Below are 26,014 nucleotides of genomic sequence, written 5' to 3'. Positions count from 1 at the left end.
ACTTCCTGATGGATTAACATTTTACCATTATAAAATGTCTTTACCTTATGAATTGGGGAAAGGGTAATTGGGCTCCTGGTACTCTTGGCCTGCCCTATGCATGGAAGGAAGAGAGCCCGCTACAGTTTTGTTATGTGTACCAGGAATTTAGCCTTTGTTGTAACTTTTTTGAAAGACACAAGGAATGAGCATGGCCTGCACAGCTGGTGAAATTTCGTATTTGACTGTTACTGGAGAGGAAATCTTATCTTCTTTGCCAGGAGCTCCACCTAGTGTGGAGCTGCCATCAGGCTGAGCTGAGGCTGAGAGATAATCTTGGTTCAGTGCCACAGGTTTTTGCCATTCTTACTGAATTTAAATTTTTCTTGAATAAATGGTTCTTCTTTTGCTGTATACCCTAAGGACAATTTTCAGTGATTTTAAATGGCTGTTTTAAAGTACTTTTCACCAGTTATGGTAGTTTTGGTGGGAAACAGGTCTGCAGAGGTCCTTATTTAGTTATTCCAGAAGTGGAATCTCCAGTGTTCATTTTTAAGCTGTATTATTTTCTTAGTGGCTGTTCTAGTGATGACAATATGCATTTTAATTTAATGCAGCCATCTTTAATACTAATTTCATCTGTTAAACTTTTCTAAAATATAGCTCTATTTTCTTCCCCCAACTTTATGCCATTTTTGTCACGTTACATATTTTATAAATTCAACAATAGTTATCATTGCTTTGTGTCTTCTAGCTAAAAGAAGAAAAATACATTTAGTCTTTTATGTAAAAATTTATCCACAAATTTTACTTTTTATAATACTAATTTCTTTCAATGGATTTGAGTCACTTTCTGGTATTATTTCTTGGAAGCCTTTAGGTTTTCTTCAGCTTTTGAGGCAGGCAGGCTATCAATACACTTTCTTGGTCTTTATTAATCTGAGAATGTCTTTATTTTGCATTTACTTTGAAGAACAGTTTTGCTAGATGTAGAATTCTAGATTGACAGTTCCTTTTCTTCCAGCATGTCAAATATATTGCCACTGCCTCTGGCCTCCACTGTTTGTGATAAGCCAGCTGTTAACCCGTTGTTCCTCTATATAAGAATATTTTCTTGCTCCTTTCAAGAGCTTCCCTAACAGTTTCACTATAAAACATATCTAGATGTCGTTCTATGTTTACCCCAGGCTTTACTGAAACCTTGTATTTGTAATTTTTTAAATTTGTTTGTGCTTTAAGAGACAGGGCTCACTATGTTGCCCAGGCTGGTGTCTTAACTCCTGGGCTCAAACAGTCCTCCTGCCTCGGTCTTCCAAAGTACTGGAATTACAGGTATGAGCCACTGCACCCAGCCATGTAGGGTATTTTAAATCAAACTGAGGGAGTTTTCAGCCATTTACTTCTCCAAATATTTACCCCTCTTCTAAGACTCTCATTATACATGTTGTTATGTTTGATGTTGTCTCACAAATTTCAACACAAAGATTATCTATAATGAAATGGGGCCTTCTCTTTATGAAGCACTTAAATTATTTTTGTTCTATTTCACTTTTAAAATCTTAGTTCAGTACTGATATCCAGAAAATATATATTTTCTTCCTTTTAGAAATAGAAGAGGGGCATAGTACTTAAGACTTTTGTTCTGCACACATAGCATATGATGTGACAAAAGTGAAATAGTAATACAGTAATGAGCTAGTATGGAATGAAATGAATTACTGCTTCCAGTAACATTATCAGAATTTCTTCATATACAGTGATTAGAAGGGAGAATGAAGGTGGAACAGTGGTGTTCCTCTTCAGGAACAGACAATATTTATAAAACCTTAAATGTAATCTTTAATGAAAAGATATATGCATTATAAAAGAAGGGGTTATAATGAGTGATGTGGAGATGGCTACATATACTTTCTTAAGAATGCCACATCTTTTATCATACAGATTTCAAATGTTTTTGGCTACACAAGCACTTTAAAAGAATTGAGCTACATCAATTAAATGACAACAAATATAATTAGTTCTTCATCATCACAATAAGACAACAATGATTGAAGTATTTTACCTCATATAGTGAAAATACTAATCTTTTCATTCACAAATTTGTAGGCAAATGTGTAATTACCAAACAACATATAGTACAGAAACAAGAAAAATGTTGTAAGTCTAGTTATGATAGTTTTTTTCTAATAGACAAAATTGTCAACAATTTATTATAAAAAACCTATACAATACTTGATCAAAAGTCTTTAAAAATATATTCATAATGAAATGTGTAGAAAGAGACATTTTAAAGTCATAGCAGTTACTACTATTACAATATTTAATCATTTTTACAATAGGTCTGCTGGTCCATTTCAATTAAATTCATTCTCAGAACCATCACATATCTTGCTGAATTTCATTTAAAGCAAAAGCAAGTTGCTTAATTTTTGCTTCCATTGTTTTTTTGTTCTTGCATGTTTCTTCCAAAAGTTCACGCATTTCTTTTTCAATTTGATGGACCTAAATCGACATGTAAATTTTACATTTTAATTTCTTAAAGAAAATGTATTTTTAAAATGCATTCTGAGCACATTTTGAAATTTGTGATGTATTTAAAGAAATGTCAGTAAAATGTAACTTGCTCAAATGCTAATAGGAAAAACACAGTATTTATACAGCATACAAAGTACTTTCATGCTAAGTAATATATTATCTACTTAGTTTTCATAAACTTCTTGTGAAAAAGACATGGCTATATATATATATATATATACACACACACACACATTTATTTATTTATTTTTTGAGATGGAGTCTTGCTCTGTCGCCCAGGCTGGAGTGCAGTGGCGCGATCTCGGCTCACTGCAAGCTCCGCCTCCCTGGTTCACGCTATTCTCCCGCCTCAGCCTCCCGAGTAGCTGGGACTACAGGCGCCCGCTAACATGCCCGGCTAACTTTTTTTTGTGTGTGTGTATTTTTAGTTGAGATGGGGTTTCACTGTGTTAGCCAGGATGGTCTCGATCTCCTGACCTCATGATCTGCCCACCTCAGCCTCCCAAAGTGCTGGGATTACAGGTGTGAGCCACCATGCCCGGCCAAGACATGGCAATATATTTTACTTAAACCTTACTTAGTATTAACTTATTTAGTATTACCTGTAACCTTATTTAAGGTTTAAACCTTATTATTACCTGATGTACCCTTGTTAAACACTTGGTAGGTTTTTAAAATTTTGAGATAGGATATTGCTGTCACCCACGCTGGAGTGCAGTGGTATGATCACAGCTCACCATAGTCCCGAAGTCCTGGGCTCAAGCAATCCTCCCATCTCAGCCTCCTGAGTAGACAGGTCTACAGGCGTGTACCACCATGCCAGGCTAATTAACATATTTTTTTATAGCGACTAGGTCTTGCTATGTTGCCCAGGCTGGTCTTGAACTCCTGGTCTTAAGTGATCCTTCCACCTCAACCTCAGCCTCCTAATAAGTGTTAGGATTACAGGTGTAAGCCTCCATGCCCACCTTACATTTGGTAGCTTTTTTTTTTTTGAGACAGAGTTTCACTCCTGTTGCCCAGGCTGGAGTGCAATGGTGTGATCTCGGCTCACCACAACCTCTGCCTCCTGGGTTCAAGCAATTCTCCTGCCTTAGCCTCCCAAGTAGCTGGATTACAGGCATGTGCCACCATGCCCGGCTAATCTTGTATTTTTAGTAGAGACGAGGTTTCTCCATGTTGGTCAGGCTGGTCTCGAACTCCCAACCTCAGGTGATCCACCTGCCTCAGCCTCCCAAAGTGCTGGGCTTACAGGCGTGAACCACTGCGCCTGGCCTGCATTTGGTAGTTTTTAAGTAAAATATTTGGAACATCTGTTCACGTGAAACAAAAAACTGAATTTTGGACAAGTTATATTCTTACTCATTGTGATTATTTCCAAAGACCTCACTCTCTTTGCACAGAGTCCTGAAGATAATGTCATTTAAACACACAACCTTGATTATAATTTCTTTTTTCTTTTTTTTTTTTTGAGACAGGGTCTCGCTTTGTAGTCCAGGCTGGAGTGCAGTGTGACACAATCTTGGTGCACTGAAACCTCTGACTCCTGGGCTAAAGCGATCCTGTGACCGCGGCCTCCCAAATAGCTGTGACTACAGGCATGCGCCACCACACCCAGCTAATTTTTGTATTTTTAGTGGAGATGGGGTTTCACCATGTTGGCCAGGCTGGTCCTGAATTCCTTAGCTCAACTGATCCACTAGCCTCAGCCTCCACTGGGATTACAGGCTTGAGCCACTGTGCCCAGCCATATAATTTCTATATGGAGCATTACTTTGCCTTTCTGTTGGTGAACTCTTTTATAGTTGCTGATTTCTGCATCTCCAGTTTTACAGATACCTTAGTTTCTTATTACCACTTCAGAAGCAGGAAAAAATGGAAATTCATATTATCTCACCAGAGAGGTCACATAAGAATCACCTGTGTAATTAAAAAAATACCCGAGTCTGACTCCAGACTTAGTGAATGAGTCTCTGAGGGAAGTTCATGAATATGGTGTTTTTTTCTTTTTGAGACAGAATCTTGCTTTGTCACCAGGCTGGAGTGCAGTGGCGCAATCTCGGCTCACTGCAAACTCCACCTCCAGGTTCAAGCCATTCTGCCTCAGCCTCCCGAGTAGCTGGAATTACAGGTGCCCACCACCACGCCCAGCTAATTTTTGTATTTTTAGTAGAGAAGGGGTTTCACCATGTTGGCCAGGATGGTCTCGATCTCCTAACCTCATGATCCGCCCGCCTTGGCCTCCCAAAGTGCTGGGATTACATGCATGAGCCACTGTGCCCGGCCTGAATATGTATTATTAAAAAGTTTCATAGGTGCTTCTGATGTTTCCCTCTGATTTAGCATTACTCTAAACTCATTACTTTATTAATAATATTGAGATAATAAAGTTGATAGTCTTGAACCCTAATACTCTTTGATAACTTTTTCCAAGGTAGTGATGGATTATGTTTAATACCTTCAGATTGTCACCCTGCCTATGTGTAACCAAAGAGACTTCTATCCAAGATTAGATATGAAATTTTTATCCAGACAGCAGAGAAAGTACACACTAGAATCAAATGTACAAGTTTTGTTTAGAAATTATAATTATGTTCTACAATTAATCTAAGTATTACCAACGTTTTACCCTGGTTTTAGGATAGTTTTGGTAACATTCTTCATATCTATTTGGTCAAGAGATCATGTTGCCTTTTCTCTTTATAATTCTCGAAGATCTAATTTATTTAGCTATAATCATGTAATATACTGATTATTGAAGTGAATTTTACTTACAATACCTTTAAATTTGCAGAATCAATACACTTCTGCTTTTCATTTGCCAGTTGTGCTATTTCAGCTTGATGAGCTTCAACAATTGCATCAACTTGTTTTTTAAAGGCATTATCCATACTATGAAGTTTTTCTATTGCATTCCTTAAAAAAACAAGAACACCCACATATATATGTGTATATGTGGTGTGAATGTATAGATTAGGATGTTATTTCTTCTCGGGTGGCTCACATTTATACTAATGGAAACGTAACTCAGTATTATGAAAATATCAAAGGCTATTATAGGGTAACTAAAGATATAAGTAGTTCATCATCCAGCAGAATCTATTAGGATAACAATTAGGTTAGGATAATATATCACTAATGTTTTTTACACTTTCATTTTCTGAAAGTTAGAGTACTCTATTTCCCCATTTATTTTGAGTCTAGGAGTATAGTTTTTTATTTTATTTTATTTTTGAGAGAGGGTCTGGCTGTGTCACCCAGGCTGGAGTGCAGTGGCATGGTCATGGCTCAAAGCAACCTCTGGCTCCCAGGTTCAAGTGATTCTCATGCCTCAGCCTCCCAAGTAACTAAGATTACAGGATGTGCACTACCATGGCCCAGCGAATTTTCTGTATTTTTAGTAGAGACAGGGTTTCACTATGTTGGATAGGCTGGTCTTGAACTCCTGGCCTAAAGTGATCTGCCCGCCTCGGCCTCCCACAGTGCTGGGATTACAGAGGTGAGCCACCATTTGGCTTAAGGGTATAGTTTATAAGCACCTTCACAGATGATGACTGCTACCAATCTTTTTTCTCCATGTTTTCAAAGTGATAATTTGAGAATTGCATACTACAGATGGTTTAAGTTTATGAATATGTATTTGTGACTTCCTTATGGTAATGCTTAGTGGACGAAACACATTAAATGGTATTCACAAAATTTTCAGGCTAAAAGCATCCTGGAGGTAAAACAATTCCTTTATATAAATACAAATAATGCTATTTAAAAAGTAACATTCATAAAAAGAGCACATTTTCCAGTTTTGGTACAGCAATCAGTAGTAACTGATTAAACAAAAGGAACATGCACCAAAAGTCTTTTTAAAATTGTATGACTTAGTAGCCACGTGACTAGGGGCAAGTCACAAGCTGAGTTTTTCAACCATAAAACAGGACAATCCTGCCTGTTCCGCCAACCTTACAGGATTACTGTTGGGTTCAAAATAAGATAGAAGAAATCACCCTATAAATTGTAAAAAGCTATACAAGTAAAACCTGTTATTATTAATAATAATTGGCTTATTTTATTATAATTCCATTAAATTAAAAAGTATACCAGTCTTAGTCATAAAGACAATTCATGTATAAAATCAGGTCTGCATTTTTATATTAACGGTATGATGAATAATGCAATGGAAAAGTCTGAAGATTGTTAGGTTTCATAATTTTTATTAGTTTTTTTGGCTAATTATAGAATATGACTTTCTTTTAAACTCTCAAAGACTCCTAATTGTAAATTTGTTACTGGCAGGATAAAAAATTGCAACAGATTACAAGCCAAGGTTCTTGTATTAGTACTTGGTTGAAAGCAAAGTGGAACAGGGTCTATCAACAGAAAACTGTGCTATCAACCAAAACTTTCTGCAGTGTAACAACACTTTCCCATTAGACTGAGTCAAAACAAGAAATCAAATTCCAGGTTACATTACATTTGACATAATTAGAACCTATCTTTAAGTGAGATTTTTGGGCTATCCATAGCCATGTTATCTGTATCACTCTATCTTCACACGAGAATTAATCATTAAGCTGTGCTACTTAATTTTGAAGGTTCCAACTTTATAACTTATTTTTAACAAGTCTAGTTATATTTTTTAACACAGTAAAAGCTTATTTCCTCTTGAGTATTTTATGGAACCCACATAACAGTGGCAGCCAGGTACACATTTTATTTTCTCTCTTTAAAATCGGCTCTCGGCCAGGTGTGGTGGCTCACACCTGTAATCCCAGCACTTTGGCAGGCCGAGGTGGGTGGATCACCTGAGATCAGGAGTTCAAGACCAGACTGGCCAACATGGTGAAACTCAGTCTCTACTAAAAATACAAAAAGTTAGCCAGGCGTGGTGGTGCATGCCTGTAATCCCAGCTACTCGGGAGGCTGAGGCAGGAGAATTGCTTGAACCCAGGAGGTAGAAGTTGCAGTGAGCCCAGATCGTGCCATTGCACTCCAGTCTGGGCAATAAGAGCGAAACTCCGTCTCGGAAAAACAAACAAAAAATTGGCTCTCATCCTCAGCTTGTGCTGGCAACTGCTATCTAACTGTCCTCTAGCCTCCTCAGGAGCTCATTGCCCCTGGTGGTCAACTGGCAGTCTCCTCTAAATTCCACTTTCAACAACTAAAATATCACTAGCTGCTTTCATTCAAACACAGTTTAAAATGCTCATAGTAATAAAAACAAAATCTTCATACAGCAATTCTTTTTTTTTTTTCTTTTTGAGACAAAGTTTCGCTCTTGTTGCCCAGGCTGGAGTGCAATGGTATGATCTCAGCTCACTGCAACCTTTGCCTCCTGGGTTCAAGTGATTCTCTGGCCTCAGCCTCCTGAGTAGCTGGGATTACAGGCACCTGCCACCATGCCTGGCTAATTTTTTCTATTTTTAGTAGAGATGGGGTTTCATTGTGTTGGCCAAGCTAGTCTCGAACTCCTGATCTCAGGTGATCCACTCACCTCGGCCTCCCAAAGTGCTGGGATTGCAGGCGTGAGCCACCGCATGCGGCCTCATATAGCAATTCTTATGTGTCAGGAACTGTTCTAAGAACTAGATAATTCATATAAGCCATATCTATTCATAAATACACACATATATATCAAATGTCAACCTCTTATCTAACATTTAAGGTAGGTGCTACTGCTATCTTCATTTTACAGATGAAATGGAAATAAATTTCTTGGCAAATAACTATGTCCTAAATGATTTTTAGCCCTCCTGTCTTTATACATATTTTACCCATTCCACAGTGTTTACGATTAAGGAGATCTCAAATCCTTTAGAACCTAATGCTTACTTTTGTAGTTCAATACTTTTGTCTCTTTCCGCTTTAAGTTTCTTTTCCTTGTTTTCAAATTTTTCTTTCACTTCTTTTACTTGTGTTTCAAGATGACATAGAAGTTCTCCTTTATCATGCCACTTCTGATTCAGTGTACTAATATGAGAAGTAATTTGAAAAATAAATTGGGTTTATTAAATTATTAAGCCACATTTTATTTCTCAGTGGGAAATACTGTGCTATATAATACCTGTAAGCTTTTCTGATTTCTTCAAGTTCTACTTCCTTTCCTTTCAACTGTTGTTTTAGTTTTTCTTTTCTTTCATTGTGCCTTTCCAACTTCTCAAGTACCTCATCCAATTGTGAAGATTTTTCATCAAGTTGTTCTTGAGTGCATTTTTCTATTTCTGTGATCTTTTCTTGTAATTTTTTGATGTGTTCATCTTTTTGTTGTAAACACTTCAAGAAAAAAATTGGTACTTTGTTTTTATTAACTTTAAATGCTTCATATTCTGGTTAATTAGATATGGTTTAATTTATCCTTTAAAATAATATTTTAAACATATAAAATGTTCATTTTCTTGTGATTCCTAACCCTTAATTGACACTGGGTATTTCCAGTTATCCCAAAGGCCATAATAAGATTCTCCATTAAATTCTGAAGTATAAAGTTACTCCAAATTAATAAATATCATGTAGAACTTTTTAAGAGCAAAGGGGCAAATATTATAAAAACAAATGCAGGTCTCTACCCTAAATTTTACAACAGTAGGAAAACACTGAAAAACAGCTTTTGGATACTTTGATCCAAAGATTTTCAAACCTGCCATTTGCTCTTTAACCAAAATAAAATGTCAAACTTACATCTTTTAATTTTCTAATAGTTTCAGTTTGGTCGTCTACGATTTTGCACTTTATTCTTAATGCATCACTATCACTTTCATTTGTCTTTCGCAGACATTCATTCTCTCTAGATAAACTCTCAATTTGAGCCTCCAATTTTCCACGATTTTGTGCTAGAGAAGATCCTAAGAAACAAAAATCATCAATTACAAACTCTGAAACACCTTGGGGGTTTGTATCTTATTAAACTCTAACAAACTGTAATATAATAATAATAAAAAACTAAATAAAGAAATATAGGTTATAATAGTACAATATGAAGAGGAAAAGGGAAGCAAACAGAAAGGCCTCTTAAACACTTGTGGTTATTTCAAAACTTGAAACTACAAATAAAGTTGAGAACAAGTAACTCAGATATGTAATATTAATTCATGTTATGACATTCAAACAAACAAGAGCATATTAAAAATTCCTACAGAGAATGAACAAATAAGCAATGCTCCATTAAGACCAAATATCTTGGCTGGGCGCAGCTGCTCACTCCTGTAATCCTAGCACTTTAGGAAGCTGAGGTGGGCAGATCACTTGAGGTCAGGAGTTTGAAACCAGCCTGGCCAACATGGTGAAACCCTGTCTCTACTAAAAATACAAAAAAATTAGCCAGGCATGGTGGCTCATGCCTGTAATCCCAGCTATTGGGGAGGATGAGGCAGGAGAACTGCTTGAACCCGGGAGGTAGAGTTGTAGTGAGCTGAGATCACACCACTGCACTTCAGCCTGGGAAACAGAGTGAGACTCGTCTCAAAAGAAAAAGACCAAATATCTAGCTATTCATAATTTTAAAGGTATCTGTGAATGCAAACAAAACAAAACAAAAAACAAAAACCAGTATATATCTCTTGCTTTACAATGATTGGAAAGGGAATGAGACTGAGGATTTACTAAAAAATAGTTTTCATTTATATAATATTTTAATTTGTGCATGCACAATGTTGCATATATCAGAAAAGAAAATTAAATGTGTATACTGTACAAATAACTTAAAATCACTGTATAAGAATTATTTTTGGCCGGGTGCGGTGGCTCACGCCTGTAATCCCAGCACTTTGGGAGGCCAAGATGGGTGGATCACCTGAGGTCAGGAGTTTGAGACCAGCCTGGCCAACATGGTTAAACCCCGTCTCTACTAAAAATACAAAAATTAGCCAGGTGTGGTGGCACATGGCTGTAATCCCAGCTACTCGGGAGGCTGAGGCAGGATAATCACCTGAACCCAGAAGGCAGAGGTTGCAGTAAGCCAAGATTGCGCTATTGCACTCCAGCCTGGGCAACAAGAGCAAAACTCTGTCTCAAAAAAAAAAAAGAATTATTTTCAACAATATATTTAGATGTTGCTTTGTAAAAGCACACATGGTTCAGAATAGTAGTCAAATTATCATGGGAAAAAAAAATTTAAAAAATCAGGGCCATAACTTCTTCATTGGTATAATAAACTATTTCTCATTTCCTAAGAGGTCTTCATTCCCCTGTAGCTGGCAAATGCCTACTTATCCTTCCAGATAAAGGGTCACCTTTTTTCTTGGCATCTTTAGGCAGAGTTGAGTCTTTTTCTCTCCAATATCCAGATTTGCTCATTTATAAGAATAAGCTATTTTCCCTTTGAAAATCTGAGAATTTTACCTTGTTGTGCCAGCTCATGTCCCCATACTTTTCTTTCTGTCCTTAAACCAAGTATTAGTGATTCCTTGGCTGCTAGCTCAGAAATAAGCTGGACTTTTTCGTGCTTGAGAAGTTCTATTTGAATACTCTTCTGCTTGTCATCTTCAATTAAAATTTCAAGGGTGTTGATTTGATTCTGTATATTCCCCCCCCCCAAAAATAAGAATTATTATAGTAAGTGCTTTATTTTCTATTTTTTCCATCTTATAATGAGAAAAAATGTTATTTAAGCAAATACAAGTAAACATTACCAAATTTTACACCAGAAGTTTTAGTTTTACTAAAGACAAATGTAGGTCATGAAATAAACAGTCGAATTTAAGAGACCACTCCTTTACACAATCTGAATTTTATTCTAAAATTGTTAAAGAGAAACTATACCTGTAATACTCAAAATTTTTCACCAAGCATTTATATCAATAGTGTTAAAGGTCATTTTCCAGAAATTTTGGGTAAAATAGCATTAATGTTTAAAATTGAGACAACAGCAATAAATACATTAATTTAATGATTATTACATCTAAGTATATCTAAAAACTACCAGCATCACCACCACAAAATTAATACCAGCAATCCAAGTGGTGCTTCCCAAACTTTAACCATTTGAGTATCACTTCCACAATTTTTGCTGTATCACTATACTACTGGCACCTATTTAATTGAACATGTTTCTTAAAACTAATTTACTTATTTTACCTAATTGCTATCTCATGAGCAATACAATTTGTGAAATCATGAGCTTAATTTCTTTAGTTATACTGTTTTTCTTATATGCAATATATAATTAGTACCATTTAAAAGTTCCTTTCGTGTACTTCCTAAAATTATCACAACCCACTTGAGAAAATAATATAAAAAAATTTAAAAAAATATAGTGTTGCAAAGTCTTACCTGTAAATTTGCTGCTGTTTCTTGTTTCAATTTAGAAACCTCTTCCAGTTTTGTTTTTTGTTCCTTTACCATACAGGTCAGATCTTTAATTAAAGAGGAAGACTCATTTTCTTTTCGTTGAGCCCAAATAAGAGCATGTTTGCTCTTTGCTAACTCAGTTGCAACATTTTCAAAACCATCTTTAACCTATATTCCAAAATTGTATTATAAATAGCAGTTCTCCAAATAATTAGAAAATATTTGCTTCTGGAAATAGTATCACAGTTTTAGCAAAAGAATAAGATTTAAAGATAATCTGTTTCAATCTACTAATTTACAGGTGATGAAACAGAGACCCAGGATGATTATTATGTATTTGGCTACAGTGACCCAGGGAATTAGTGTCAAATCTAAAGCCAGAAATCATTTATTTGGGCTGGGCGTGGTGGCTGATGCCTGTAATCCCAGCACTTGGGAGGCCGAGGAGGGCAGATCACTTGAGATCAGGAGTTTGAGACCAGCCTGGCCAAAATGGTGAAACCTCATCTCTACTAAAAATACAAAAATTAGCCGGGTGTGGTGGTGCACGCCTGTAAAATCCCAGCTACTTGGGAGGCTGAGGCAGGAGAATTGCTTGAATCCGGGAGGAGGAGTTTGCAGTGAGCCGAGATAGCACCACTGCACTCCAGCCTCGGTGGCCAGATATTACTCTAGCACTGAAATGCATCAATGAATACCACAGATTAAAATCTTTGCTTTTGTAAAGCTTAAATTCTAGGTGGCAGGCACTGACAATATAACAACAAGCATAATAAATTATATATCATGTTAGATGATACTATATGCTTGGGTAAAAGGTTAGAAGGATGTGAAGTGTGTGAAGTGTTGGGAGATGTGGGTTCAATTTTAACTGGCATGATCACTGAGAATGCAACAATGGAGCAATGACGGGAGGGAGGTAGGAATGGAGCCATGCAAATGTGTGGGAAAGCAGTGTTCTAGGCAGGAATGTGCCTGAGACATTGGAGGAATAGGAAGAAGCCTGTTGTCACTGGAGTGGCGTAAATGAAGGGGAAGGTAGTAGGAGATGAACTCAGAGGGTTAGATTGTGAAGTGTTTTGACCACTTCTCTGAATAAAATGAAGGGACAACGGAGGTCTTTGAGGAGAGGAGTCATATTACCAAACAGGTATTTTAAAAGAACATTCTAGCTGCTGTGTTTGGCATAAACAGAGCGGGGGGCTAGGGGAAGGATAAAGGCAGGAAGACTAACTTGAAAACTCTTCATATAATACAAGATAATGTGACATACCAGAGTGGCTGTGTTAGAGGTGGTAAGAAATGGCCACGTGTATATTTTTTAAATAATGGTGACAGAATCTCTTGAGGTACTGAATGTGTAGTGTCAGAGAAAGAGTAATCAACAATGACTTTGTTTTTGGCTTAGGCACCTAGAAGGATGGAGTTGTCTTTAACTGGGACAGGAGAAATGTCAAAGTAATTTTGGGGGTAAAATTAGCAGTGAAGTAGAATATGTTAAATAGGTGGTTAGACATAGAAGTTTAAAATTCTTGCAAAACGTCCAGGCTGGAGATATAATGATGCTGGAAGAGTTTACCAAGAGAATGAGTGTGTATAGAAAAGAAAAGGAATTTAAGGGCTGAAAACTTAGGCACTGCAATAATGAAACTGTGGAAAAAGTAAGAGAAACAAAGAGACTGAAAAGAAGTGACATAATGGAAAGCCAAGAAAACCAAGAAATGCAATGTGCTGGAAACCAAGCAAAGAAAGAGTATGAAGAGGAGAGAGCTATCAACCCTGTCTAATCCTGCACCTAGGTCAAATCAGATGAGGACAAATTTGACTCACAACTTTCATAGTGTGGATATTGCTGGTGGCTTTGATAGCACAATGCTAGTAGAGCAATACAGATAAAAGCCAGATGAGAGCAGGTTGGAGAAGAGAGAAGTAGAGAAATCAAAGACAGCAAATGCACAATTCTGAGATGTTCTGTTGTAAATGGAAGCAGAGAAACAACATAGTAGTCAAAGGAAGAAATGGAATCAAGAGAGTTTTCTTAAGAGAAATCATAGCATGTTTGTATGCTGTAGGGAATGATCCAATATAGTGGAAAAACTGCAGATGTAAGAGAGTAAGAAAGAAGACTTACTAAAGCCGTATCTTCAAGTAGGCAAGAGGAAATGGGATCTAGTATACGTTTGGTGGGACTGGTCGGAGGAGCACAATTATTCCTCTATAGCAGGAGTTACCAAACTTTTTCTAGAAAGTGCCAGACAGTAAACTGTAGGCTATACAGGCCAGGCCATATGAACTCTGTTGAAAGTACTCAACTACGGCTGGGCACAGTGGCTCACGCCTGTAATCCCAGGACTTTGGGAGGCCGAGGCAGGCGGATCATCTGAGATCAGTAGTTCGAGACCAGCCTGACCAATATGATGAAATCCTGTCTCCACTAAAAATACAAAAATTAGGCGGGTGTGGTAGCCTGTGACTGTAGTCGCAGCTACTTGGGAGGCTGAGACAGGAGAACTGCTTGAATCTGGAAGGCAGAAATTGGAGTGAGCTGAGATCATGCCACTGCACCATTCCAGCCTGGGCGACAGAGAGAGACTCCATCTCAAAAAAAAAAAAAAGAAAGTATTCAACTGTGCTTTTGTAATGGAAAAGCAGCCATAGAAAATATGTAAAAAATGAGCATGGCTCTGTTCCAATAAAGCTTTACTTTAAAGAGAAATGGGCAGTGGGCCATATTTGGCCTAGGGGCTTTAGTTTTGCCAATCCCTGCTCTATAGTAATAGGAGGGAATTCAGGTTCTCAGATTCCTATTCCAATGCTCTGTAACATTTATAATCTTACTTAGTTTTTGCAAGAGCAATAAATAGTAGCTATTATTTATTTGAGGAAGCTAAGGTCTCTAAGAATTTATATATTTTACTTAAGATTATGAAGCCAACATTTAATACAGCTATGTTTCTAAATCAAGTCCTCTCATCAAACCATATCTTACTGATTCTGTTTTCAATAAATTGCTGGGTGCCAATTCTTACATCTTGAAATCTTTTGGCTTCAACAGTTAAAGCAATACGGAATTCATTTTCTAAATCCATATACTGCTGGCTTAATACGTCAATTTTCTCTTGGTATTCTTTTATCACTTGCTCATGCTTTTTCTCTTCTTTGGCTATTTCTTTAGCTACGGCATCCTGGAACTCAGCATCAGTAAAAACCTCCCTTGTTTCAAGTTCCTTCCTGGAGTGAAAAACATATAAAGATAAAAGGATGATACTCACCTGAAAAGAAACATTTTAAAGGTCTTTACATAGTTCTTAATATTCTATATTCACTATTGTTAATTCAGTATCAGCCTCTCACTTTCAAACACAGTAATTGGGCATAGATAGGTACAAATAATATGAGTTTTATTTGATTGTGCATTTAATAGTGATGGAGATAAGGGAAGTATGTCAAATCTTAACTTCATGAGATAGTTCAGAATCATTCTATGGCTTCAGAAATTCTTCAGGTGCATTTGCATAAGATGCTTCACTGTATCTACTACTTTGGCCGAGTCTTTGACTTGCAATAAATACAGTCTGATTAGCAATGGTGGTTTGTTAATAGAAAAAGTCAGTTAAAGTGTAAAATTATTTACTAATCTTTTGATATCTGGCCAGTTCATTCTTTATGGTTCTCCACTACTTTTCTTGCATTACTCAAACCGATAATGTGAAACTCATTATTTCCAGTTTTTGGTTTCTTTAAACTGGAATGAAACTAAGTACAAAATTCCTGTAAAGGAAACAAAGTACAAAATTCTAGATTTTTGTCATTATTTTCCCCCAATCTTTTATAATTGTCTCGTCTACACAAGATAACAATTTTCCCCAGAACACCAAAATTCATGTAGATACAAAACAAAACAGGTTTGGGAATAAATACAATTAACATATGATAATCATACAATTTCGCTGGTAGGATAGTAAATAGATAACTGAAATAGATAAACTGAAAATGTTGAAATTATTACAGATTCTATAGAGCAAGAGTTGACAAACTACAGCCCATCAGCCAAATGTGACCTACTGCCTTTTTCTTTGTAAATAAACTTTTATTGGAACACGGCCATGCCATTCATTTATGTATTATCTATGGCTACTTTTGTGCTACAAAGGCAAAGTTAGGTATGGCCTGCAGAACCTGAAATATTTTCTATGTGACCCTTTACAGAAAAAGTTCACTGATCCCTCATTCAGAGGAATAAAGAATACTGATTACTTTACTAATTAATTAACTTGGAGGTCAATTAAAATTTTTCTCTCTATATAAAGACCAACTTTTGGCTGGGTTTGCAGAAATGAAAAATAAGCTGTATTGTTATAAACCTATACCTCAAATACTGATAACAAAGGCACTTATTCATTTTTTAGCTACTAGTTCTTGCTATAGGGCTGATTCTAATGTATACATACATGAACATGGCATTTTCCACTAACTAATTCTGTCAGACTTCACCAATGCTCAATCACTATCTTTAAATACTCGTGGTGGGGGCTGGGTGCAGTGGCTCACGCCTGTAATCCCAGCACTTTGGGAGGCCGAGGCAGGCAGATCATGAGGTCAGGAGATCGAGACCATCCTGGTTAACACGGTGAAACCCCGTCTCTACTAAAAATACAAAAAAAAAAAAAAATTAGCTGGCGTGGTGGCAGGCGCCTGTAGTCCCAGCTAACTCGGGAGGCTGAGGCAGGAGAATGGCGTGAACCCGGGAGGCGGGGCTTGCAGTGAGCCGAGATTGTGCCACTGCACTCCAGCCTGGACGACAGAGCAAGACTCTGTCTCAAAAAAAAAAAAAAAAAAAAAAAAAAAATACTGGTGGTGGGGAGCCAGTAGCTTTCTTTTTCTATTTTTAAATGCCAATACATTCCTGATACATTTTTCATTTACCTGTGTTCCTGTTCTTTCAATGCAAGAAGTTCATGAAGTTGTTGCACTTGTTCCCTTTCTCGATGAAGGGAAGTTCTAAGTAAGTGTATTTCTCTATCAGCAGCTGAAGCTTTGAGTTCCACCTCTTGGATCAGTCTTATCTGAGTAAAATACCCACAATTACATTATTTAGATAATAATCTCCCCTGCTATTTTAATGTCAGCTTCCATAAGTACCTTTTAAATGACAGTGTCTGGTGACTAAGTTGATTTTCAAACTTTAATAAATTAATGATGTTACAGTCACACAAAGTGCAGCCTTGGAAGGAACAAATACACCAGCATTAACTATTGCTTATTTGCATCACAGATTTTAATGATAATTTCCATTCAGAAAGCATGAAAATGAAATTTCTTCAATCACCTGAAAGCCTTTTTAAAAGCCAGCTCTCTCAGAATAAAAGCCTAACTACCTGCAACATTTCCATCAACTTTTCTTTTTAATTGCTTTGTGTTAAGAGCTAGTAGTCTTAATTTAGACATAATTCAACAGGCTATGTGACTGTTAAATTAACAGCAATTTAATTTTTGCATATAGCCTTACATCTTTTAGGTTTTCTAGGTGGTATAGTTTCATGATAGAAGCTATGAATTTGTGTTAATCTGTGCCACTCATACATTAAAACAGAGAAATACCTGTGCTGCCTGCTGCTGCCTTTTTTGTCTCTCCATTTTTTCTAATGCTTTTTCGAGGGTTCTTAAGTGTTTAAGGTGATCCTCTTGTTGATCTTTTGCTTTCATTAGTTCAACAGTCAGTTTTTTAATTTCACTTTGAAGTTTGTGAACCATAACTTCGAGTTGTCTTTTGGAATTTCTCTCTCTAAAAATAATTTCCTTTAGCCTAAAGCAGAAGTTATATGTGGTGTTAAGTATATTACACATATAAAAATGATAAAATTGTAATAAGTGTTCAAACTTAGAGAAGATCTGAAGTATGTTTCAAACTCTAATTACAGTAAAAACTGGCAGAAAAATAGTGTGTCTTTCCCCTACTCCTGAACCTAACATTATGATAAAAAGGAAAATATTTTATATAAATTACTATTCAGGCCGGGCGCGGTGGCTCACGCTTGTAATCCCAGCACTTTGGGAGGCCGAGGCAGGCGGATCACGAGGTCAGGAGATAGAGACCACGGTGAAACCCTGTCTCTACTAAAAATACAAAAAAATTAGCCGGGCATGGTGGCGGGCGCCTGTAGTCCCAGCTACTCGGAGAGGCTGAGGCAGGAGAATGGCGTGAACCCGGGAGGTGGAGCTTGCAGTGAGCCGAGATTGCGCCACTGCACTCCAGCCTGGGCGACAGAGCGAGACTCCGTCTCAAAAAAAAAAAATAAATAAATAAATAAAATAAAAAAATAAAAATAAATAAATAAATTACTATTCAACAGCAGAACTTTACCAAACAATTTGTTTCAGGCATTATACTAGATACAGATTTAAAGGCAAGCAAGATGAATAAGATGGAGTCTTCTCTGCCTTCAAGAAACCCAGCATCTCACAGAAGGAACAGACATGATATATTTATAAAGCGATGTGACAGATGTACTACATAAATAGCAACCTGTAAGTCAACTTCGACTCCTTGTATCTAACCCAGACACCCAGTATTGCTCCCAGCTTTGTGCTGGTTAGAACCCTTTCACTACAACTGAAAACTCTTAATCAGTTTAAATAAAAGACAGAATTTACTGACCTGCATAAGTAAACATAGAGAAGGATGGGGTGGCACTATGCTGAGGGACCACTGAAACCAAGAACGTAACACAATCCTAGAGTCTGGGTTTAAAAGCAGACTCTAGGAAATCAGATATAGGTGGTCTGGATGGTGTCATGCAAGAATCTTTATGTTTGGGGTAGGGGTACAGAGGGAAACTACAAACATCTCTGGGATCATATTCTAATAGCCCTGAACCAAACAGGAAAGAGTATCTTTCTCTAGCTCAACTTAAAGTGAGTCCTAGGCAAGGCTCTGATTAGTCCAATTGGATTCATATGTCCACCCCCTGAACCAATCGCTGTGGCCACAGGATACAGGATGTTTACCCAGCTTGGGCCAAATGCTCACCCCTTACTACAGACAGGTGGTTGAGATGACAGACCGTAAGTCTACTGTTTGGCAAAAAGACACTGACAAAGACACAGCCTCATGAAGAAATTACTGAGGCAGCCAAGCCAATGTAATATCCAAGGCATATTTAAAAAAATATATCCATCAATGTCTACACTATGGTCATTTCTCTAATTCTTGTCCTTATCATCTTTCTTCTTGACTTCAATGACAGTACTCTCTGAACTGGTCTTCCTTTGTTCATGCTCTCAACTCCTGTTTGATATGCTATATGAAAGCGTGCTAGACTGTATATGGGTTGGGGGCAGGGAAAGCCACAGAGAAACAGAAATGGAACAATCATCTAAGCAACAGTTAAGGGCCTAAAGAAAGGTAACAGTTTTGGGATACAGAGGAGATAGTTCAACATCTTTTAAGATGATATCAATATCAATTGATGAATAAAGGTATCAATAAAGATGATAATATCAACTGGTTGTGGGATAGGAGAAAGAGAAAGGAAGCAAAAAAAAAAAAAGATTCCTAGATTTCTATAGTTTTGGTGACTGACTGGATGCTGGATGGGGCACCATTTATTAGGACAAGAAATACAAAATAAGGAAGAAGAATGAATCCACCTGAGGCCATGCTGATCTTAAGAAACTTACGAGGAATACAGGCAAGGCATTTTTAGTAGATAATTAGATGAACAGATCTGGTCATCAAGGAGGTTTGGATAATAAAGATACCACAGTAGGTAAGATTCATTTTTTGAAATTGTATATACTCACAGCATGGCACCCACATGCCAGACACTGCATTAGGGATACAGAGTCCCTACCAAGGCACATAAGAGAATAGGAAGATTGGTAAGGATCTAATCTCAAACAAACATGTGGTGGGGGTGGGGTGGGGTGGCGTAGATAAAAGAAGAATCAGAAAAGATTGATTTTTCATGAGAAAAATGAATACATAACTTGGGAAACACAGGCACAACAATAGGTTAAGTAAGAAGAAAGATAAAGTTTGCCCAAAGTCTTCCAGTTTAAATGGACTTTGGCTAGCAGCCCTAGACACAGCTTCCTCTAATATCCCACTAAATACCTAGAATACAGAATAAAGTAAAAATTCATACACATATAACTGAAAACAAAAGATAACATAATGCCAAAATTTGGGAATAATTTCAATTATAAGGCAAATGGAACTAAATTGAAATTAAAAACAACTCCTACAACACTCAGGCTTTGCCTCATGAAACTGCTCCATTCTGAAAAAAAGGAAGACATATCTTTTCTCTTCTACTGTCTGTCCATGACTCAGTCACAGGATCTCTATAAATCTGTCACTACATAATGTTGGTTACTCATGCACTTACTGAAAGCAGGAGTGCTGTTTTTCTGAGGTAGTCAGAGCACTCTTAATTGAACCATCCTGTTCCCTCATCCAATACCCAGTAGCTTCTTGTGTCAATTCAGACAGACATTTGTAAAACACAAATAAGGCAGGAAGTTGGTGGGTAGTGGTAGAAGGGCTAGTGATAACATAACGCATCATAGCTTTATAATTATAGAGGTTCTCATAGCACGCATGTTGCGTATTAGAATTGTCTTTATACTCCACAGGTACAACCTATCAGAGAAACATGCAGTGGGGTAGAAAACACCATGTCAGTATCACAAAAGTGCTTAAAAGAAACCGGGAACTGGGCTGTGAACTGTGTACATCAACTTATCCAAATGAGATTTTAGAAGGGGAATTATCTACTGCACAATCAGACAGGAAATGGAACCAAGAGCAACTTCCCAAAGTCTGTTAGCAAATGTCAAGTCTAGAAACCTAGTGCTCATTCAAGGGTAAGAAACCATAAGAAACTCTAAACATCTTATAATCATTTGAGGAAAAGTATAACGTTAGAAATAATTACAGGAAACAAGATAAAAAGTTATTGTAATTTAAAAAACTGGTATTTTCACAGAATGAAATGACAGACCTGTATTAAAGAATGCAATACAACAAAACAAAACAAAACAAAACAAAACAAAAAACCCAGATAAAATGGCACATGTAATGGTAAGGATAGAATAAAAACATCAGAATTAAGAAACTGGGCTATATGATACAAAAGCCCATTGCAGAAGATGAGTATGTGATGAGATCAAATATGAACCATGAAGCTTAAAGAAAAAGGCTGCCAATGCCTGCCCTTTACAGAATCTGGCACTTTACATAAAAAGTTTGTTAATCACTGCTCTAGTCTCTTGCTGTTCTTTACTTATAATATTTATCTGACACCTTCCTGCTTGAGGGCTCAGATACATGTATCCGAATTTCTTGTTGATATAACAAGCTAATAAAGTGCTAAATTATCTAATAAAATTAGTTCAAATCAAACTAAAACCACATACATTGCTGTTGATTGAACCACACTGAAACTAAGGTATTCCAGTTCTAAAGTCAGTATTGTTTATGCTATTAGGTATCTTCAGGTTTATTAATTTCTTTTTACCTATCTGTGGTAACTAGAGCCAGACTATGAATATCCTCTTTTTCATTTGCATGTTTATGCAGCTCATCAATATAATCCATGAGTTTATTTTCAGCTTGCTCAGCTCTCCATCTCTTCTCTCTCTCTTGGTCTAGCTGTTCAACAAGGGACTGAAAGAAAACAACAAAGTTATGTGAACTTACCAAAGTGACCTAACTTCTCACAGCCTCAATTTTCCCATTTATAACAGGGGAATAATAGTACCTACTTCAAAGAGCTACAGTGAAACTTTTTATTTTATTTTTTTGAGTCTCACTGTGTCACCCAGGCTGGAGTGGAGTGGCATGATCTCAGCTCACTGCAAAGTCCACCTCCTGGATTCCAGCAATTCTTCTGCCTCAGCTTCCTGAGTAGCTGGGACTACAGGCATGTGCCACCACGCTTGGCTGTTTTTTTGTATTTTTAGTAGAGATGGGGTTTCACCACGTTGGCCAGGCTGGTCTCGAACTCCTGACCTCAAGTGATCCACCCACCTCGGCCTCCCAAAGTGTTGGGATTACAGGTGTGAGCCACTGCGCCGGGCCAAAAATTAAGTTAATGGTAGCAAAGCATATAGGTAAGTGCAGAACAGTGCCTGCTACATAATAACCAATCAATAAATGTTAGCTGCTATTATTACGCCATAGTAGATAAGATTCCTTTTTTGAAATAGTATATACTCATAGCATGGCACCCACATGCCAGACTCTGTATTAAGGAAACAGAGTCCTTACCAAGGCACGCAAGGGAATACGAAGATTGGTAAGGATCTAATCTCGAACAAACTTGGGGGGGGTTGAATCAGACAAGACTGATTTTTCATGAGAAAAATGAATATGTAACTTGGGAAACACAGGCACAATAGGTTAAGTAAGAAGAAAGATGAAGTGTGTCCAGTCATAATGATAATTATTCTTTTTCAATATTAAAGCCTCTATAGTTGAGAATAAAGGGAGGAAACCAGTAGCCTAAAACGTACCAATTCTATTACTGAAAGAACAATACACAAGTAATATAAGGGGAAGTTAATGAAAAATATAAAATAATGAAACCACATGTACTGAGGTTTCTCAACATAAGAAATGTTAAGCAAATTTTAAAGAATTAAAACATTTTTGAACACCTCCTAATCTGGGATCCAGTGGTCCAAAATTGAGTTTCAGAAAAGTCCATGAAAACCTTGAAATTATATACATTTTTTTGAGTGTAAAAACAGGCTTCTTTGAGAAGACCTGTAGATTTTTTTAGATACTAAAAAGGGTCTGACACCCAAAAAAAGTAGGAAGCACTAGCTTAAGGAATAAGAATTAAAAAATTCATAACTGTTTCTTCCTCCAGAAGCATATAACAAATGATTTCACTTAAATCTGATCATAAAAAAATGTAATTTTCATTCGTTCAAAAATAACATTACATAAAATCTGGAAATCAGGAAGGAAAAAAATAACCCATTTTCATCACTCCAATAAAATTCAAACACTTTTTGCTAATAAAAGCATGCATAATTTTTCTGGGACTCTGTATTTAAAATTATTCATACTCATTTTTTCTTAATCTCTTAAATCATACCTGGTAAGTGTTGTCTTCTGAGTGACTTTGGTCTACTTTAATTATTTCAGTCTTTGGCTTTTCTGATTCTTGTAACATAGGACAGTTTGCTAAAGATGAGCTTACATATAATTCTTTAAGGTAAGGTGGTTTCGTTTTACGATTACAACTGTAAAGAATGAAACATAGAAAATAACTCAAAAAAGTAGTGTTCACATTACTTTTCTCTAACATTAACATTTCTAGTTGTACATGCAAACAGCTTTTTAAAAAGAATATTAATAAAATTATAGTAACTTGGACAAACTGCTTCATAAATTTTATAATGGGTGTGCTCTGTTGATTAATAAGTGCCTTAAGATTTTAAAAAAGATAATGATTTCATAAATGTTCAGGGTTCAACATTTTCAGGTAGGGTAGAATTCTTGGATATATCAGAATAATTTAAAAAGTACTATGGTAAGATGATACCCAAGAACTTGAAAAGACAGTAAATAGAACTACTCTTTGAGAGTTAAAAGTTTAAAATCAACATATAATGGATCAAAGTTAATAGATTCTATCACTTGGTAGGACCAAAGAAATTCCCGGGTATGTCCTGGAAAAAAGTACAGTGTTTTAAGTGAACTGAATGCCTCTGTGTGTGTATATATATACATGTAAAATGTAATTAGGTAGGTATGGAAGAATTAAACAACAACAAAACAACAAAACATGCTTTGCAAAAGGAGAATTACAGAGGCAAAAGTTTACTGTAACCATCCCAGAGTAGTCATTTCTGAACCACTTGTCATGGTGATCCCAATTATGAAAGTACAGACATTGGTCTCCTTTGTCCTTATGGCATTAAACACAATCATCTTATTCACATTTAATCCTAAACTCAGTATCATCTGACTAGGATTTGACTTTCCATCTATATCTGCCTACAAAGAGAGAAAAGGCTAGTCATGTAGACTCAAGTGTACCAGTCTTATTTCCCACTGTAAATGAATGCAGTGGAATTTGAACTAATAACATTAGTTCAAATTAAACTAAAACCACATACATTGTTTTTGATTGAACTAAATCTAGATTAAACTAAGGTATTCCAGTTCTAAGGTCAGTATTCTTTATGATATGAGATATCTTCAGGTTTATACATTAATTTTGCAACTTAGGTACAGACACAGAGAAAAGGATCCTTTTATATACATTTACATGAATGTACTGACCAGATCAGAACCTACAAGGCTGAAAAATCAAATCTTCAACATTAGTAAAGTAACAAATATCACCAGGAGATAGCTTCAAGAAAGAAGCCAGCATTATTAACTTCTGTGTGCCTTAAATTTCTAAAACTAAAACAAGTACCTTACAAAAGAGTTGTAGTTTTTATTGTGGTGCTTAACAGTTTGAATGGTTTTGGCATAATAAGGGATTTTTGATCTTCGAGGAACTTTTCTATTGCATTCTTTTCTGTTTCCATAGTCACTTTCAGAAGTTATATCTGTGTCTCTTTTTGGTCTGGGGTCTTTCTCAGGAACATTATCTATTGAATTAGAAGTCTAAAATTTAAAAAGCCAACAAAATTTGTTAAAAGTTCAGTATAAAAAAGATTGAAATTGGAAATTTTCTGGAATATTATGACTTTTTATATGATTAAGGGTTTATAAATTAGGAATGTTTGACATTAAAGACAGGGAATTCAGCTTCTGGTATGGACAAGCAAGCTTCTACCATGTTGACTTTCCTGCAGATAACAATTACAAACTCTGGAAAAAATACAAACAAAACAAAAATAAAAACTACTTGAAGGCCTTAGAAAGTGAACAAAGTAGGATTATCCTAGAGGGGACCTGACACTTGGAAAATGGACCAGAATGAGGGTGTTTCTGTTTTTTTATGGTTTTAGCCTGAGAATGTATCACAATCAGCATCATGCAGAGAGTCTAAACCTCAGGTAGGAAAAACCAGACTTCTGGGCCTGAAGAACCAGAGGGCAGTATGAAGTGGACTGCAAGTGGCCCAGCAAAGAACAAAATAAATGAAATGAACTTTGAACTGCTACCTAACAGAAAAACATACAATCTGAGTCAAACCAAGTTAAATGCTTACTAAAACAAAAATGTCAACACTCTTTTAAGGACTATAACCAAATCTAGAGTAGCCACAACAAAACATTCACTATGTCCAGGACGCACTTCAAAATTGCTCGCCATAGGAAGAACCAGGAAAATGACCTATTCTCAAGAGAAAATGGAGACCAAACCTAAGATGACTCAAATGTTTGAATAAGCAAACAAGAACTTTAAAATAGTGATCAAATAGTGATGTTCAATGAGATAATAAGAAATACGCCTGTCATAAACGAAAAAACAAGAAAACTCAGCTCAGAAATAGAACTAAAAATAGAAATTCTATAACTGAAAAATACAATGTCTGAAGTAGAAACTGACTGAGATTAATACAGAGTGAGGCAATAAAGAAAGAGTACATGAACCAGAACCTAGTTCAATGGAAGTTATTCGACACGAAGAATACAGAAAAACAAATGTTGACAAAATGTACAGAGCCTCAGGGAATTTTGAGACAATATCAAAAAGTCTACATGGAATCTGAAAAAGAGAAGAGAGAATGGAGCAGAAGAAATATTGGAAGAAATTTCCCAAATTAGGTGAAAACATAAAATTACAGATTCAGGAGGCACAGAGAAACCCCAAGCAGGATAAATACAAAGAAAACCATCCTTAGGCACAATGCAGTCAAACTGCTGTAAACAAAGAGAGACAAATTCTTGACAGTAGCCAAAGAAAAATGGCATATTACATACAAGAAATCAAGGATTTTGAATTCATGTTAACTTTGCAATCAAAACTATGGAGGCCAGGGACAGTACTGAAAGAAAAAAAAATTGTCAATTGAGAATTCTACATTCAGTGAAAAAGTCCATTAAGAATAAAGGTGAAACAGACTAGTATCCACAGATGTAATGCTACAACATTTGCTAAAGGAAGTTCAGACTGGAAGTCTTGGCTGAAGGAATACAACACCAGATGGAAATTTGAATCCTCAAGAAGAAATAAAGAGCATCACAGTTGATTTATATACAGATAAATACAAATAATGTTTAAACATTTTACTTGAAGTGATAC

At 36.4% G+C, this 26,014-nt stretch overlaps 1 protein-coding gene across 3 annotated transcripts in view; it reads right to left on the bottom strand.

Annotated features, from left to right (window-relative positions):
• Positions 1–2,281: 2,281 nt before the first annotated feature.
• LRRCC1 (leucine rich repeat and coiled-coil centrosomal protein 1) overlaps positions 2,282–26,014 on the bottom strand; it is a 38,398-nt gene continuing 14,665 nt past the window's right edge. For 2 of the 3 annotated variants that reach the window (XM_032759958.2, XM_032759960.2), the window contains 13 exons: positions 24,234–24,427; positions 22,902–23,049; positions 21,315–21,463; positions 17,395–17,599; positions 16,720–16,859; positions 14,823–15,024; positions 11,776–11,961; positions 10,846–11,020; positions 9,187–9,350; positions 8,573–8,781; positions 8,341–8,478; positions 5,295–5,430; positions 2,282–2,481 (listed from right to left, as the gene is read on the bottom strand). In XM_032759958.2, coding sequence (XP_032615849.1) covers positions 2,359–2,481; positions 5,295–5,430; positions 8,341–8,478; positions 8,573–8,781; positions 9,187–9,350; positions 10,846–11,020; positions 11,776–11,961; positions 14,823–15,024; positions 16,720–16,859; positions 17,395–17,599; positions 21,315–21,463; positions 22,902–23,049; positions 24,234–24,427 — 2,169 coding nt within the window. In that variant the 3' untranslated portion in view covers positions 2,282–2,358. The remainder of the gene's footprint in view (positions 2,482–5,294; positions 5,431–8,340; positions 8,479–8,572; positions 8,782–9,186; positions 9,351–10,845; positions 11,021–11,775; positions 11,962–14,822; positions 15,025–16,719; positions 16,860–17,394; positions 17,600–21,314; positions 21,464–22,901; positions 23,050–24,233; positions 24,428–26,014) is intronic. The other variant, XM_032759961.2, reaches the window with a different exon arrangement.

This window comes from Hylobates moloch, unplaced genomic scaffold (genome assembly GCF_009828535.3).
Source record: "Hylobates moloch isolate HMO894 unplaced genomic scaffold, HMol_V3 SCAFFOLD_9, whole genome shotgun sequence".
Lineage (NCBI taxonomy): Eukaryota > Metazoa > Chordata > Mammalia > Primates > Hylobatidae > Hylobates > Hylobates moloch.
The sequence above is the reverse complement of the archived record's forward strand: the minus strand, read 5'-3'. Positions and strand labels throughout refer to the sequence as shown.